The 16,659-nt window shown below is 37.9% G+C and overlaps 1 protein-coding gene across 3 annotated transcripts in view; it reads left to right on the top strand.

Annotated features, from left to right (window-relative positions):
• Positions 1-16,659, top strand: part of PRIM2 (DNA primase subunit 2) — a 333,687-nt gene that overhangs the window by 223,532 nt on the left and 93,496 nt on the right. For all 3 annotated transcript variants that reach the window (XM_032649617.1, XM_032649618.1, XM_032649619.1), the window contains exon 10: positions 1,166-1,351. In XM_032649617.1, the coding sequence (XP_032505508.1) occupies positions 1,166-1,351 (186 nt within the window). The remainder of the gene's footprint in view (positions 1-1,165; positions 1,352-16,659) is intronic.

The following is a 16,659-nucleotide window of genomic DNA, read 5'->3' as shown; positions in this document are numbered from 1 at the left end:
TGCTCTGTGGCATGTGGGATCTTCCCGGACCAGGGCTTGAACCATATCCCCTGCATTGGCAGGTGGATTCTTAACCACTGCGCCACCAGGGAAGTCCAGAAAAGGTTTTCTTTTAATTGTTAATTTCTTTAATACATTTATTTGAATTCACATTTTGAGAACCATTTCTCTTATTTTTATGTTTTACTTTGTATTGGGGTTATTTTAAAAGTTCATCTGTGATTCACCAATTGTACTTTTGAACATTTATCCCAGGAAAATGAAATCTTAGGTTTACATGAAAACCTGTACACTCATTTGTTTGAAATAGCCCCAAATTAGATACAACCCAAATATCCTTCAACGAATGAATGGTTAGACAAATGGTGTTATGTCCACACCATGGACTATTGCTCAGCAGTTAAACAAAATGAGCTATTGATACCTGCAACAACTTAGATGAATTTTGTGGGAATGCTGAGTAAAACGCCACTCTCAAAACGTTAAACTATATGATTCTATTTGTCTAACACTCTTGAAATGACAAAATTATGGAGACGGAGAACAATTAGTGGTTGCCAAGGGTTAGGGAATGGCGGGGGGAGGGTACAGAAGATGGGGGTTATAAAATGGAAACATGAGGGATCCTTGTGGTGGGGGATACATGAACCTACACATGTGAAAAAATTACATAAAATTATATACACATGTACACAGATATGAACACGTGAGTGTAACTGAGAAAATCTTAAGACTAGCGTATATCAGTGTCAGTATCTTGGTTGTGATAATATACTACAGATTTGCAGGATATTACCTTTGGGGGATACCAGGTACATGACATCTCTTTGTATTATTTCTTACAACTGCATAGGAATCTACAGTTATCTGAAAAGAAAACGTTTAATTAAAAATTATAAAAAGAAAAGAAATAGGTGAAATAAATTTTAATAATATGTTTTATTCAATGCAGTATATCTAAAATATTATCATTTTGACATGTAATCAATATTAAAATATTAATAAGAAAAGGAATCTGTAATCACAGTGAGACAGTAATAACTTCCTTACGGTTTTTTGATTTTATTCCAATTAAACTGAATTTACGATTTGCAAATTAGATTGATTTTTGCAACAAATATTGTGGGGGACCTGATAAATAACAAAACACTCTTTTTTCTTGTAGCTTTCTACCAAATCCTTCCCACCTTGCATGCGTCAGCTACATAAAGCCCTGCGGGAAAATCACCATCTTCGTCATGGGGGCCGCATGCAGTACGGCCTCTTCCTGAAGGGCATTGGCCTAACCTTGGAACAGGCATTGCAGTTCTGGAAGCAGGAATTTATCAGAGGAAAAATGGATCCAGACAAGGTAATTTTGAAAAATCAGAGCAGAAACTGAAATTCTAATTTGTCTGAAGACTAAAAGGTTTGTTTTTTGAATATGCCCCAAAATGTAGTTGAAAATTCTGTAAGTGTGTCTACAGTTTCATTTAGGTAAAAGAAACTCACGTATTAATCTAGTAGTTGCTCAACAAAAGATTGGGAAAGTGGATTCAGTTTAAAGGGTAAGATCGGAACAGCAATGTAAGATGTAAAATAATGCTTGAATGAAGAGTCGTCTTCTTGGTAGGTAAACTGCCAGTAGTTGTTATAACTGAAATTGCGTCTGAGTTGTATTTCTGTAGGAATGTGTGTGTGTGTGTGTGTATGTAATATGTATAGACATATATACATACATGCACATGTAATGTTATTTTCAGGACCGAGAAATGTTGAGAACAAATACAGTGAAAGCAGTTTAGAATGCATCCTATTGTGTTATGTGGAATCTTTCACAAGGAATTTTAATTTATTTTTATAAATTTATTTATTTATGTATTTATTTTTGGCTGCGTTGGGTCTTCATTGCTGCACATGGACCCTCTCCAGTGGCGGTGAGCAGGGGCTACTCTTCGTTGTGGTGCGCGGGCTTCTCATGGTGGTGGATTCTCCCGTTGTGGAGCATGGGCTCTAGGCGTGCAGCCCTCAGTAGATGTGGCATGCGGGCCCAGCAGTTGTGGCTCTCGGGCCCCAGAGTGCAGGCTCAGCAGCTGTGGTGCACAGGCCCAGCCATTCCGCTGCACGTGGGATCCTCCCGGACCAGGGCCTGAACCCACGTCTCCTGCGTTGGCAGGCAGATTCTCAACCACTGTGCCACCAGGGAAGCCCATCACAGGGAATTTTTAGATAGACGTTTATCACTGTAAACCTGAGAACTGCCTTTAAATCTGTTCTTACTTCTTAGATTCCCACTCCTATTCCTTATTTCTCTTAAGTAGGACTAGCTAATAATGTTATGGTTTCTCGTCCCTTCTATGGCTTAGCACTGTGGGATGAAGTACATTTTTTATTGTTTATTTCTTGTTTGTTTCTTCTTAGGAAAGGTAAACTATAGGACAGAATATTTGCCAAGTAAATTTTATAATGACACTTTATTATGTCTTGTATCAGTTTGCTCGGGCTGCCATAACAAAATACCACAGACCGGGTGCCTTAGATAACAGAAATATATGTCCTCACAGCTCTGGAGGCTGGAAGTACACAATCCAGGTGTGGGAAGATTTCTTTTGGTTTCTCCTGAAGCCTCTTTACTGGCTTCCAGCAGTTGCCTTCTTGGCTGTGTCCTCACGTGGCCTTTTCTCTGTGTGTCCACCTCTCTGGTTTTCCTTCCTTCTCTTAGAAGGACCCCAATCCTGTCGGATTAGAGTCCCACCATTATAACCTCATTTAACCTTCATTACCTCTTTAAATGCCCTATCTCCAAATACAGTCACATTGGGAGTTAGGGCCTCAACAGATGAAGTTTAGGACACAGTTCAGTCCATAACACGTCTCTAGCTTTATACTTTTTTAAAAAGTTCAGCCTCTTTTATAATATATTATAAAAAGCTCTTGCAGTTTTTACAGATTTGTTTTAAAAACTGTTTTCATTGATAACTGTCCGTAGAAGCTTAAATTTATCATTGAATAGAGTTTTATTTAAACATGATTTTGGATAATGTTTATTAAATAGTAATAAATCAAATAATTCTGGATAATGTTATATTTTATTTTAAAGGTAACATATTCTGATTATAGGAAGTATGAAAAATACAGAAAATTTTCCCATCATTGTCTCATTCATAATAATTACTGTCAACATTTTAGCCTTTCTCTTTAGTCTAGATAGCTAGATATCATTATTTTTCCCATTAAAAACTTGACATTCTATTGTGATCATTTTCCCAGGTTGTTGAATCATTTTTGAAAATATCATTTGTGTTAGTTGCATGACAACACATCATTTGAAAGTGATATAATTTGCTTAATCATTCCCCTATTATTGAACACTTGGTTGTGTCTATTTGACTTTGTCATAAATGTTATTGCAACCAATATCTTGAGCACATAAATCTGATTATAATTCAGATGTCCTCTGTATATGTTCACCAGGGAACCAATTTACCTGGTGAAAAACTGTAGACGGTTTTGAAGTTTTGATGTATGCTATCATTGCTATGAAATGACTGGAAAGGCTTTAAATTAGACTGTCATCAAGCTATGTGAGAACTTTGCTGTGTCACTGACATCATTATATGTTATTACTTGAAAATGTTTTTTGACCTTTTTATTAAGAATTTGATGTATTAAGTAGTAGGTGTGTTAGGGTTCTGCAGAGAAACAGAACCAATAGAATATGTGTGTGTGTGTGTGTGTGTGTGTGTACATGTGTACAAAAAGAGATGTACTGTATGGAATGGCCCGTGTGATTATGGAGGCTGAGTCACCAAACTCTGTGAGCAGCAGGCTGGAGACCCAGGAAGAAAGAGCGGTGTTTCAGTTTGAGTCTGAAGGCAGGAAAAAATCCATGTCTGTGCTCATGGCCCTCAGGCAGGAGGAAATAACCTCTTAGTCGCAGGAGGGTTGGTCTTTTTGTTCCATTCAGGACGGCAGAGGATTGGATGAGACACCCCCGCCCTCAATGGGGGAGGCATCTGCTCTGCTCAGTCCAACAATTCAGATGTTAACCTTGTCTAGAAACACCCTCACAGACACACTTGAAATAACGTCTGACTGGAGTTCTGGGCACCCTGATGGTCAAAAAATTAACTGTCACAGTAGATAAGTATTTATGAGCTGTGGTTTTGAAGTGAAGAGAGAGAGAAGTTGAGGTAGCATTTTAGCTTGGTTTGTGCTGTAACTAAGCGGGGAAAAGAGGAGCGTGACATATGGGAAAGCTTGATCTGGGTGCCAGGCCTTTGGCTTGTGCGTCTGTTCACTGACCGCCCTCTTTTGTGTGTATCTGGGATGGCCTCCTATCAATGTCATCAGTATTTCGTTATTTTTAAACCTATGTGTTTGAAAACTTTTTTCAAGTGGGGTTTTTATTTTATAATGTAAAAGTAGTTTTTTTGAAAAATTATTGTAAAAGAAAATCAATAATTTTTACCTTTCCAGATAATACATAACAGTCTGTATTTTCATTAGCTTATTATTGATTACAGCAAATGTATTATTTTGACTAAAAGGTTTTAACATACACTTATGATTTACTGTCTGTTTAGTGTTCTGTTGTTACAGTCTGTTTTTGTAAATAAACATTCATATTTTTCTCAATTATATCTTCTTACGTATTTTTCCAATGAAATGTAATTTAGTATCCTTTTATGAAAATATTCTCTTCAACTTAATAATTGTACCTACTTGTTAAATGGTACACACCATTAAAAATACTCTTTAGAGGTGTAGAAAATTGATTGCTTAAAATACTATTTATAGAGAATGGTTATGGAGGATATTTTAGATATTTTTTGTAGTGCTCTAATTAAAAGACTTGATGTTGAACCCAGGAATGATTTGGCACATTCACTTCTGTTGAATAGCTTATTTCCTGACAGTGCTGGATATTTTTGAGGTGATTTAGTCATTGTCAACTGGACTTCTTCTTTACTGTGGTTTCCCAAATGACCATATGTCTGATTTCTTTCTCTTTACAGTCATGCCCTCATTGTAACTTATTTGAGATACGTTGCTTTGTGCATCTGAGTAAAACTTATGGGTACCTTGCCATTTCTTTCGAGGCAGCATGAAGCAGTCAGTACTTCCAGCACTTTTGAGCTGTAACTCTTCGCCCCAGCTACACTGCCTAGAACTGAACATTTCTTCTGCCTAACTCCTTTCCAGAAATTAAACTTTGTTCCTTGTAAATTGACTGCCTGAGCAGTGACTGTCTCTTTCTCTCATCTTCCTTGCTTGGTTTGTTGCAGGCATTTATTTAGTTGTTTGTTTGTTTGTTTTAAAAAAAACTTAGAATACTTTTCTCTCTAAGGTTTTACTTAGTGTTGGAGGGGAATTTGTTGTCTGTAATGTAAAATAATCTAAACTGTATGTATTAGTTTTTGTAACTGTCATCCAGAGTGTATTAAAGTAGCATGTTCCTAGATACCCCTTATTAAGGATAAGCAATTTTCGTATTATAATCTACAAATTCTTGTTTTCTCTTATAGTCAGTTTTTGTGTGTGTGTGTGTTTGCGGAGGGGCTGCGATACACAGCTTGTGGGATGTGGGATCTTAGTTCCCCAACCAGGGATTGAATCTGGGCACTTGGCAGTGAGAGTCCTAACCACTGGACCGCCAGGGAATTCCCTCTTATAGTCAGTTTTGAATAGTAATAATGCGATTGTGGAAGCAGCTGAGGGTTCTGATGCTCACTGTTAGTTATTGTTTATTAGGAATTCGATGTACTAAGTCCCTCTGTGTATGTAAGAAGTAGCCATCTGTCTGTAAAATGCTTATTCAGAGTTGTTAGTTTGGAATGGTTATTTCTCTCTTCTTTTAAAACTATTTTCAGACTAGCATACACATGCCAGTAGATGGTATTAATAACATGTAGAGGTGCTACCTTATATGGCTCCTAGTGACTTGCTACTAGGTTATGCTCTTATAATTTTGGGCACTTCTCACTACCTCATATTTATTTATTGTTTATTTGTTTATCGCCTGCAATTAGAATAAAACTGTAGAGAAGCAGATATCTTGTCTGTCTTGTTCACTGCTTCATGTTCAAGCACCTAGAACATACCTGACTCATAGTAGGAACTCAATAAATGTTTTTGAATGAAGTAATAAGTCCCCATAAAAATAAATACACAGAAAACTAGAAAACTTGGCCCATTTTCCCCAAATGCCTTCACATAAATTAGAGCATAGTACTATACAGTTATTTGTTAATGTGCTGTTATTCCATTTGTAGTGAACTTGAACTTGAATGAAACCAATAATTTTAGTGTAACCTGAAATTTGCAATAGAAGTTATCGATTTATAGGTTAAAAGGGACTTCTCATCATTGGCTTGCCCAGGAGTCCATGGCATAAAAAGGTTAAGAGCCCTTAAAGTTTATCATAGGAGAGGATAGGGCTTCTAGTTTATTGTCTGACACTTAGTTCGTTGTTCATTAATTGCAGTTTTCATTTTTTTCTGCTATATTAGGAGCAAAATGCCTATATTGATCTACCTTCATTGAATTTTGTACATGTCATCTTTATAACTTATCAAATTATAGTATTTATGTTTGCATGTGTGTCTTAAGAGTGGATTCTGAGTGACTTGAATGCAGGAACTGTGATTTTTCCATTTTGGGTCTCGAGGACTTAGCACAAGACCTGGCAGCTCTTAGATGTTTGCTGGGCACATGGTCAATTCTGCCAAATTTTTAAAAAGTGGTTTTCAGTATGAGAAAATAAATCCTCTTTGTTTCTTTTTAGATAGAGGTATATTTCTAACAAGTTATAAAATATTAATAGTCATTTTAGTATTTTAGCCAAATTTGTTCTCCTCCATCTGTTTTTCTAAATCAGAATATAGGTTGGAAAAATACACAACTATATAAGAAGTGGTAACCAGTTATTACTACTCAATATCCAGAAATACAGTATATACTCAGTTACTAATATTTAACTAATACATTAGTCAAGTTGTGATTTTTATTAAAAATACAAAGAAATACGTGCGTGTGTGTGTGTGTGTGTGTGTGTGTGTGTGTGTGTAGACAAACATACATATTCCATCTAATTTGTGTCCATCACTCACCTGACTTGCACTGAGTGTTGACCGTGGACGGGTGCTGTTCTAGACACACTGTAGTAAAAGACACAGCCGTTATTTATGAGGACTTTACAGTCTCCTGGAAAAAAACAGATAAATACAAACATACAAATTCAGTAAGATAATTGTGGGATAGAGATGGTCATGGGATTCTATAGTAGAACAGAGGAGGGAGCTAGCTGACTGAGAGAAGAGTTGTGGAGTGTGTCAGTCAGGAGGTTATATTTGCCGGGTGAAGTTAGGGAGTTCTCCAGGGAAAGAAGGGAATTCCGTGTGGAGGGGGACCTTGGATGAGCGAGTGTAGCCCATCTTGTAGGTGGTGGGAACTGAACTGTGAAAGTGTACTTGTGGCAGAGATGATTCTGCAGATGTAGGCTTTTTTTTTCTTTAATGTAATTACTAAGAATAGAAGGATTAGTAGCCAGTAGGAAGTGGTCTTGCTAGATATATGACTGCCAACTTGGACCAGCTATGTAGGGTCATTGATAACTGTAATTTTAAAGATACATAATTTAATATCTTTGAATATTCACTAAAATTGTGTAATCAATCTGAGATGCTATGAAAGTTTACTGACAGAAAGAAAATAGTATGGACAAGGTTTCCACTTACAATCCCACTTGGTTCAAATGAATTTGGCTTCTTTAAATATGGATTTTAGATTATATGGGCCAACACTGATATTTTAAAAGCCTTTTGCTTTAAGATTTTAATCTATTTGGTAATAGGGTAAGTTGAGAGATAGAAGTAACCAGAACACAATTACGAGACATGATGGTGAAAAGGAGAGTGTCAGTGAGGTGATGTGGGGATGGGAAGTTATTAGAGGGGACCATGCTGGAGGAGGTTTGGTGAAGATCAGTCTCGAATCGGGGTTTGAAGGAAGTTATGGTGGATCCCAATCTCCTAATTCATCCCCCCCAACCCACTTTGCCCCCTTGGTGTCCATACGTTTGTTCTCTACATGTGTGTCTATTTCTGCCTTGCAAACCAGTTCATCTATACCATTTTTCTAGATTCCACATATATGTGTTAATATATGATATTTGTTTTTCTCTTTCTGACTTTCTTTACTCTGTATAACAGTCTCTAGGTCCATCCACGTCTCTACGAATGACTCAGTTTCATTCCTTTCTGTGGCTGAGTAATATTCTATTGTATATATGTACCACATTTTCTTTATCCATTTGTCTGTCGATGGGCATTTAGGTGGCTTCCATGACCTGGCTCTTGTAAATAGTGCTGCAATGAATATTAGGGTGCATGTGTCTTTTTGAATTATGGTTTTCTCTGGGTATATGCCCAGTAATGGGATTGCTGGGTAGTATGTTAGTTCTATTTTTAGTTTTTTAAGGAACCTCCATACTGTTCTCCCTAGTGGCTGTATCAATTTACATTCCCACCAGCAGTGCAAGAGGGTTCCCTTTTCTCCACAGTCTCTCCATCAATTGTTGTTTGTAGATTTTCTGATGATGCCTATTCTAACTGGTGTGAGGTGATACCTCGTTGTAGTTTTGATTTGCATTTCTCTAATAATTAGTGATAATTGAGCATCTTTCATGTGCCTCTTGGCCATCTGTATATCTTTGGAGAAATGTTTATTTAGGTCTTCTGCCCATTTTTAGATTAGGTTGTTTGTTTTTTTTAATATTGAGCTGCATGAGCTGTTTATATATTTTGGAGGTTAATCCTTTGTCCGTTGATTTCTTGGCAAATATTTTTCTCCCATTCTGAGGGTTGTCTTTTTCATCTTGTTTTTAGTTTCCTTTGCTGTGCAAGAACTTTGAAGTTTCATTAGGTCCCATTTGTTTATTTTTGTTTTTATTTCCATTACTCTAAGAGGTGGGTCAAAAAAGATCTTGCTGTGATTTATGTCAAAGAGTGCTCTTCCCGTGTTTTCTTCTAAGAGTTTTATGGTGCCTGGCCTTACATTTAGGTCTTTAATCCATTTTGAGTTTATTTTTGTGTGTGGTGTTAGGGAGTGTTCTAATTTCATTCTTTTACATGTAGCTGTCCAGTTTTCCCAGCACCACTTACTGAAAAGGCTGTCTTTTCTCTTGTATATCCTTGCCTCCTTTGTCCTAGATTAGTTGACGATAGGTGTGTGGGTTTATCTCTGGGCTTTCTATCCTGTTCCACTGATCTATAACCAATTCTTTATTTTTGTCAGCTGGTTCGGGGGTTGTTGTGAGTTTTGGTTGTTGTTATTTTTCAATCTCTGCTTTCAGACTTCTTTGTGGACCTGACCTGTCAGTATATTTGAATACCATTTTTATTTGGGTGCATATTGTAGTAGAGGGTAAGAGATTCTAGTATTAGAACATCAACCATTTCCAGAGAACATTCTGTTGTTATGAGTGACCTTGTAGCAAACTAACTGCGTTAGGGTATACTTTACTCCCAAAATATTAGCTTCATAATGTAGGATTTTAATCTTAGATTTAATTGTATTGAGTGTGAATATTTATGATATATTAAAAATTTAATAATAAAGCTTTTTCAGTGGGGGTTGGGGACATTTGAAAATTGCACTTAGGCATCAGATAGGATTCTTTGAATTTGTGAGTGATGGTATTCAAAGCTTTGAATGTCTTATTCTTTAAATAATTTCTGAGGTTACTGAAATAAATGCACCTGTGCTTTATGCAAATAAAATATATTTAATGAATCATAGTACAGTTTTATGCAAGTTTTTCTTAGTTGTAATTATAATTTACATGCCAGTCTACCTGAGAAAAAGCCTCACCCTGTTTGCAAGAGATAAAATTAATCAAACCTCTGTGGAAAGCATGAAGAAACATAGCACTAAAATATTCTTTCAGTTGGAACTTGGATATTAAAGCCCTTCAGCCACTAGCTTTGTTAAGAGTTGAATTGAGCTGTATAATTCTGCTCATAAATTCAAAGCAATGTGTCCTTTTAATCAGATTGCTCATAGAGCTGTTGTCTGAATTGCTTTGACCTGACTCTTTTGGACGTTAAGCACACCATAGATCATGTATGTGTGATGTAGCTGAGTTCCTGTCCCTGGTGAGGGTGTACCCGAGGTCTACTATGTGTCGTTATAATTGGGTCAGGCAACGTTTAGCATTGTGAAAACGCTTATTTTTTGTCCCAGAATCCAGCTCACATCGTGACTTAGAGCAGACCTATGTCATTAAAATGGACTACCAAAGGATTAAGTATTTAGCTGGCAGTGTGTGCGTATATGAAGCATATTTATCACTGGGTTTTTCTTTTTAAGACCAGTGGTTCTCCCAGGACCCTGACCAGCAATATCAGTTTAGCACCATCTGGGGATTTGTCAGAAATGCTGACTCTCAGAATCAGACTCTGGAGGGAGGTCCAGAGCTGGTAGTTTCCCAAATCTCCAGGTGAAATTGACGCACACTGAAGGTTGAGAATCATCTTTTAGATGCTGCCCTCATAGAAACCTAAGTGGCCACTAGCTTATCAAAATAGAGGCGTTGTAAATCTTCAGCTGTTTGTTCTCCTGTCTGTTTCTGTTGCGATTTGAGTGTAATGTTATCCTTTATCAATAGCCTACACTGAATGTCAGGCTATATTTGAAGCCCCACTGCGTGTCAGGTACTAGTAAGTACTAAATGAATACGTGCAGCAGAGTTCCTCGGCTGGTGCTCTGCTGCTGAATTTCCAGTACACTCGATGGTGACCCCGTGGGCCCTTCAGGGAGCTAGGCTGGGCCTGGGGTACTCAGTGTTAGTTGCCTTCAACTGTGAGTAGCTTCTTCCATTTATTCTAGAGTGCTTTACAAATATCATTTTATATGTGCTTATATGAAAAAGGTCGGAAAGAACTAATATAGAGTACAGAATTGGAGTCAGACTGAGTTCACGGTTAGTTCCACTGTATACACACTTCGGCAAATTACTTGGTATGTGTCCTCATCTATAGAATGTGGACAGTAATTATGTATACATCTGTGGATATATAGATATATCCCTGTATACATTTGATTGATGTAGTGAGGATTCGGTAAAGACTTAGCACAGATTCTCACATGTAGTAAGCACTAGCTCTTCTTATTCTAGGACTTCCAAGGAAGGAGAAGTTAGCTTGATGCAGAGTAATCAGTAAAGTTTCCACTGGTAGAATAGAATCTGTGCTGCCTTATTAAGGCTACATGTAACCTAGACTGGAGAGGAAGGTTGGGGGAAAGAAGGGTACTGGGGACCAAATTCCAGCAGAGATGTTGGGCTAGACAAAAACTTCATTTGGGTTTTTCTGTAACATCTTATGGAAAAACCCAAACAAACTTTTTGGCCAACCCAATAGTTTGTTTCGGGAAACGTTCAAGGGATTTAGACTAATGGAGTGTATTTCAGGCCGTTCTTGGGAACTCTTAGGTTCCAGAGCAAAGAGGGCAGAAGTTTACAGGGGAGACTGAGGTGTTTGATTTCTGTCCCCACGTTAACAAGTGTATTTGTACCTTTGTTTACTTTTATATGTTTGGAGTCTGTATAACATTTTACTTAAAAGGAGGATTTTCCTACTTAAAAATGTTTACAAAATACTATCGTAGTTTATTTGTGTTGTAGAATTTAGGAAAGTAGGAGATGAGAGAGAAAAAGGAGAAAGAGGGAGATTAGTGCAAGAATAGAGTTGCTTTAAATGAACCTTGTTTTTAGTCAAGAGAAAGCCACTAGAGAGTGTTAAACAGGAGAGAATTGTTTTTTCAGAAGATAATCTGAAAGTGGTGTGCAATCTTGAGACAGGGAGAGACCAGGTTAGGTCTTCTTATGGTACGATTGGAACAAAGTAGAGACGGTGGGTTCAGGAAGTGTTCAGGGAACAGTTCGCCAGACAGCCAGAGGGCCGTCGGCCTACAGGTAACAGGAAGGTGGTGGGGAGCTCTGTGAGCACGGGTCGTGGGCGGGGCTGACAGGTCTGGGATCAGAGTCTAGAGAAATGGGTCACGAGTTTGGTTTTATGTTTAAATTTGAATTGATGTCCAAGAAGAAATTCTTCTTGGTTGATTGGTTGGCTTATCTGTTCCTTTCTTCCTCTGTGATTCTTTATGGAACCCTTAGAGTGTGAAAGCTCTGTCCCGTGAGAGAAAATGTGGAGGAGATGTGGATTTGAGAGTCATTCAGACACAACTGGGAGAAAAGCCTTTTGCAGGTAAACGAACTGGCAGATGGAGAGTGTAGAGGAATATAGAGGGCAGAGGCTCAACTTTGAGGAATACCTGCCATTTGGGTAGAAATGGAGGAGCCTGATGTGAGAACTGAATTACCAGAAATACTGGAGAGAAGGAGAGAATAGTCTGGAGTCCTGGCACTAAGGAAGAGGTGGCTTTCAGAAGTAAGATGTTCTTGCTACTCTTAGTATAGATGGTGTTTTTAGGAAGTTACGTCTAAGAAAAGTACAGAACAGCAGACAGATTTCCTAGTCTTAATGACAGATGAGGAAATAGAGGCAACAGAAATAGAGTGTCTAGAAGCCTAAGAAGTCAGGAAGACAAGAAATGGAACTGTTAGCTGTAACAGATGCCTGTGCGGAGTGAGGTTAACTTCACGTGGGGTGGGCATGAGCAGTGGGCTCCTGGAGATGCAGGAGGAGCTGGGGATGAGCGAGGAGTGAGACCTGAGGCAATGGGAAGGTCATTTGTGAACGTATATTTATAGTGTGATTATTATATAGTGTGAATCCCCTCCTTTGAGGCTCCCTGAGAACAGGGACTGTCTGTCCTTTCCCCCTACCCCGTGCACTCAGCATTTGGCTCGGTGCCTGGAAGGTTGTAGACAGTCAATAAAATGTGTTGAATGAAGGAACGAGATGTGTAAGGAGTTAAGTGAGGATATTTTTCCGAGACCTGCAGGTTTTATGAGAGATTTTAAGTTGATAAAGAAGTGTTGGAAGGAAGAAAGTGGAGCTGGGGAGGCTCGTGCCTACTGCCCATCTTTCCAGTTAAGGAAGTGGGAGATCACTTACCAGAAGGATCTGGTGCTGTCAGGGCTTGAGGAAAATTGAAGAAAGTGTAGAATAACACCTTCTGGACCTGTACAAGCAAAGGAGTTCACCTACGATAAATACAGAGATTGAAAAGCTGCAGAATGGGTCCAGTTTGACCGCTTACTTGAGTGCCTCACATTTGCCAGGAACCATAATTAATACTTTACACACATCCTCTTAAAACAATCCTAGGAGATGGGTGTTATCTATTATTTAGGTCTCGCTTACTGATGAGAAAACCGTGCTAGACCATAAATTTATATTGGCTAAGTCAGCACTGTTACATTGCTTTCTCTAGCAATCCTTGTGGCTGGCGAGCGGAAGCAGACAGGGCAGAAGGCAACATTTACGCAGGTTTAGGAACTGGTAACACAGGCATGCTGTCACTAAGTCCTTTCCATGTTCCTTATTTCGTTTAATCTTACAACAACACTGTGAGATAAATACCCTCCGTTTATGGAGAGTTTAATGATTTTTTATTCAGGCGGCAGAGGTGGTACTTGAGAAGACCTGAGTTAGAACCCAGGTCTGTTTTATTCCAGACCATGTGCTTTTCCCAGCACTCTCAGGAGGAACAGGCGTGTTGTGTAGAAGGTGGGCATGTCTGACCAGCCGTGTAAACCCAAGAGGACACAGCTTAGAACAGAGGTTTACAGTTCTGTGTCTAATCACCAGAGCTGCAATCACATACATCATCATTAAAAAGGGGACAACAGTACCACCTACTAAAATGTCGCAAAGAAATAAGAATATGCATGAACTACTGTGTAATATATAAAATACTAAGACATTATTAGTAATAATTTTTAAAAATTGATAAATGGGTTAGTCTATAATCATTCATATGTTTTCTCCATGTATTTGTAAGTTAACTTGTGGACACAAACTTTAGTTTAATTGGTTATGGTTTTGGCTTTTCTTTCAAAGAAAATTTTGTTTTGCTTGAATATTCACATTAGCTATATCCTAGGAAAGTAATTGGAATGTAATAAAAAGTAGTTTCTAGCAAAAGTAGCCTAATCTTTGTCACTATTGATCTTGAGTAGCAATTTAAAGGTACCCTTAGCAGTTACCAAGTCTCTAGAATGTATTTTTTAAAGTTTTATTCGATGAAATTTCTGTTATATTCTCTCTTCTCAGTATTTTAATGTATAATAAAGATGTATGCATGTTAAGGGTTTAACTCTTATCTCCATGCTTTCCATTACATTTGGAATACAAATTCTAGATAACACAGTATAAGAATTAATATTTAAACATTGACTTGAACAGGTTGGACTTGCTTTCATGAATTGTCAAGAGGCTAGCTAGTCAAATGTTCAATTAAATTATGTATTGTGTTAAATCTATCATTAGAATAAAATGGGTGTTATTATCCTTTCCTCCCAACACTATCCTGGTGAAAAGTAGCTTTAGTAATAAACTGCTTTTGCTGTTCTACTCCAAATGCTTTCAATTCTTAAATTATGAAAGTGAGATAAAAGGTAGAAGACTTCAACTTTAATCATTCATTTATAACTGTTGTCTTCTCAGTGATACCATATGGATTACGTTGTATTAAAATGACATTTTACCCAACATTTTAAGAGGTAGGCTAAATTTTTGTTGTTAATATGTGCAGTGCTCTTAGGAAAAAATGACAATGAGAAGGTACTAATTTAAGGTTTCACAGAGTCTGTTCTGGTAGTAAATTGACTGCAGATAAATTGGATATGTGTAAACTCCAAAAAGGGTCAGACTTCAGATGCTAGGGGATTTTTTTCTCCAAAAGTTTTATTAAAGTTAGGAATCTCGAGGACTCGAAATGTGGAGAAGAATGTACACTTGGCTTTCTTCAACAACCCACTATGTCTTTTTTTTTTTTTTTTAAACATCTTTATTGGGGTATAATTGCTTTACAATGGTGTGTTAGTTTCTGCTTTATAACAAAGTGAATCAGCTATACATATACATATGTTCCCATATGTCTTCCCTCTTGCGTCTCCCTCCCTCCACTCTCCCCATCCCACCCCTCCAGGCTGTCACAAAGCACTGAGCTAATATCCCTGTGCCTTGCGGCTGCTTCCCCCCAGCTATCTACCTTACTACGTTTGTTAGTGTGTATATGTCCATGACTCTCTCTCGCCCTGTCAAAACTCACCCTTCCCCCTCCCCATATCCTCAAGTCCGTTCTCCAGTAGGTCTGCGTCTTTATTCCTGTCTTACCCCTAGGTTCTTCATGACATTTTTTTCCCTTAAATTCCATATATATGTGTTAGCATACGGTATTTGTCTTTTCCTTTCTGACTTACTTCACTCTGTATGACAGACTCTGGGTCTATCCATCTCATTACAAATAGCTCAATTTCATTTCTTTTTAAGGCTGAGTAATATTCCATTGTGTATATGTGCCACATCTTCTTTATCCATTCATCCGATGATGGGCGCTTAGGTTGTTTCCATCTCCGGGCTATTGTAAATAGAGCTGCAATGAACATTTTGGTACATGACTCTTTTTGAATTTTGGTTTTCTCAGGGTATATGCCCAGTAGTGGGATTGCTGGGTCATATGGTAATTCTATTTGTAGTTTTTTAAGGAACCTCCATACTGTTCTCCATAGTGGCTGAACCAATTCACATTCCCACCAGCAGTGCAAGAGTGTCCCCTTTTCTCCACACCCTCTCCATCATTTATTGTTTCTAGATTTTTTGATGATGGCCATTCTGACTGGTGTGAGATGATATCTCATTGTAGTTTTGATTTGCATTTCTCTAATGATTAATGATGTTGAGCATTCTTTCATGTGTTTGTTGGCATTCTATATATCTTCTTTGGAGAAATGTCTATTTAGGTCTTCTGCCCATTTTTGGATGGGGTTGTTTGTTTTTTTGTTATTGAGCTGCATGAGCTGCTTGTAAATTTTGGAGATTAATCCTTTGCCAGTTGCTTCATTTGCACATGTTTTCTCCCATTCTGAGGGTTGTCTTTTGGTCTTGGTTATGGTTTCCTTTGCTGTGCAAAAGCTTTGAAGTTTCATTAGGTCCCATTTGTTTATTTTTGTTTTTATTTCCATTACTCTAGGAGGTGGGTCAGAAAGGATCTTGCTGTGATTTATGTCATAGAATGTTCTTCCTATGTTTTCCTCTAAGAGTTTGATAGTTTCTGGCCTTACATTTAGGTCTTTAATCCATTTTGAGCTTATTTTTGTGTATGGTGTTAGGGAGTGATCTAATCTCATACTTTTACATGTACCTGTCCAGTTTTCCCAGCACCATTTATTGAAGAGGCTGTCCGTTCTCCACTGTACATTCCTGCCTCCTTTATCAAAGATAAGGTGTCCATATGTGCCTGGGTTTATCTCTGGGCTTTCTATCCTGTTCCACTGATCTATCTTTCTGTTTTTGTGCCAGTACCATACTGTCTTGATTACTGTTGCTTTGTAATATAGTCTGAAGTCAGGGAGCCTGTTCCTCCAGCTCCTTTTTTCGTTCTCAAGATTGCTTTGGCTATTCGGGGTCTTTTGTGTTTCCATACAAATTGCAAAATTTTTTGTTCTAGTTCTGTGAAAAATGCCAGTGGTAGTTTGATAGGGATTGC

The sequence above is a fragment of the Phocoena sinus genome, chromosome 11 (assembly GCF_008692025.1).
Source record: "Phocoena sinus isolate mPhoSin1 chromosome 11, mPhoSin1.pri, whole genome shotgun sequence".
Classification (NCBI taxonomy): Eukaryota; Metazoa; Chordata; class Mammalia; order Artiodactyla; family Phocoenidae; genus Phocoena; species Phocoena sinus.
The sequence above is the reverse complement of the archived record's forward strand: the minus strand, read 5'-3'. Positions and strand labels throughout refer to the sequence as shown.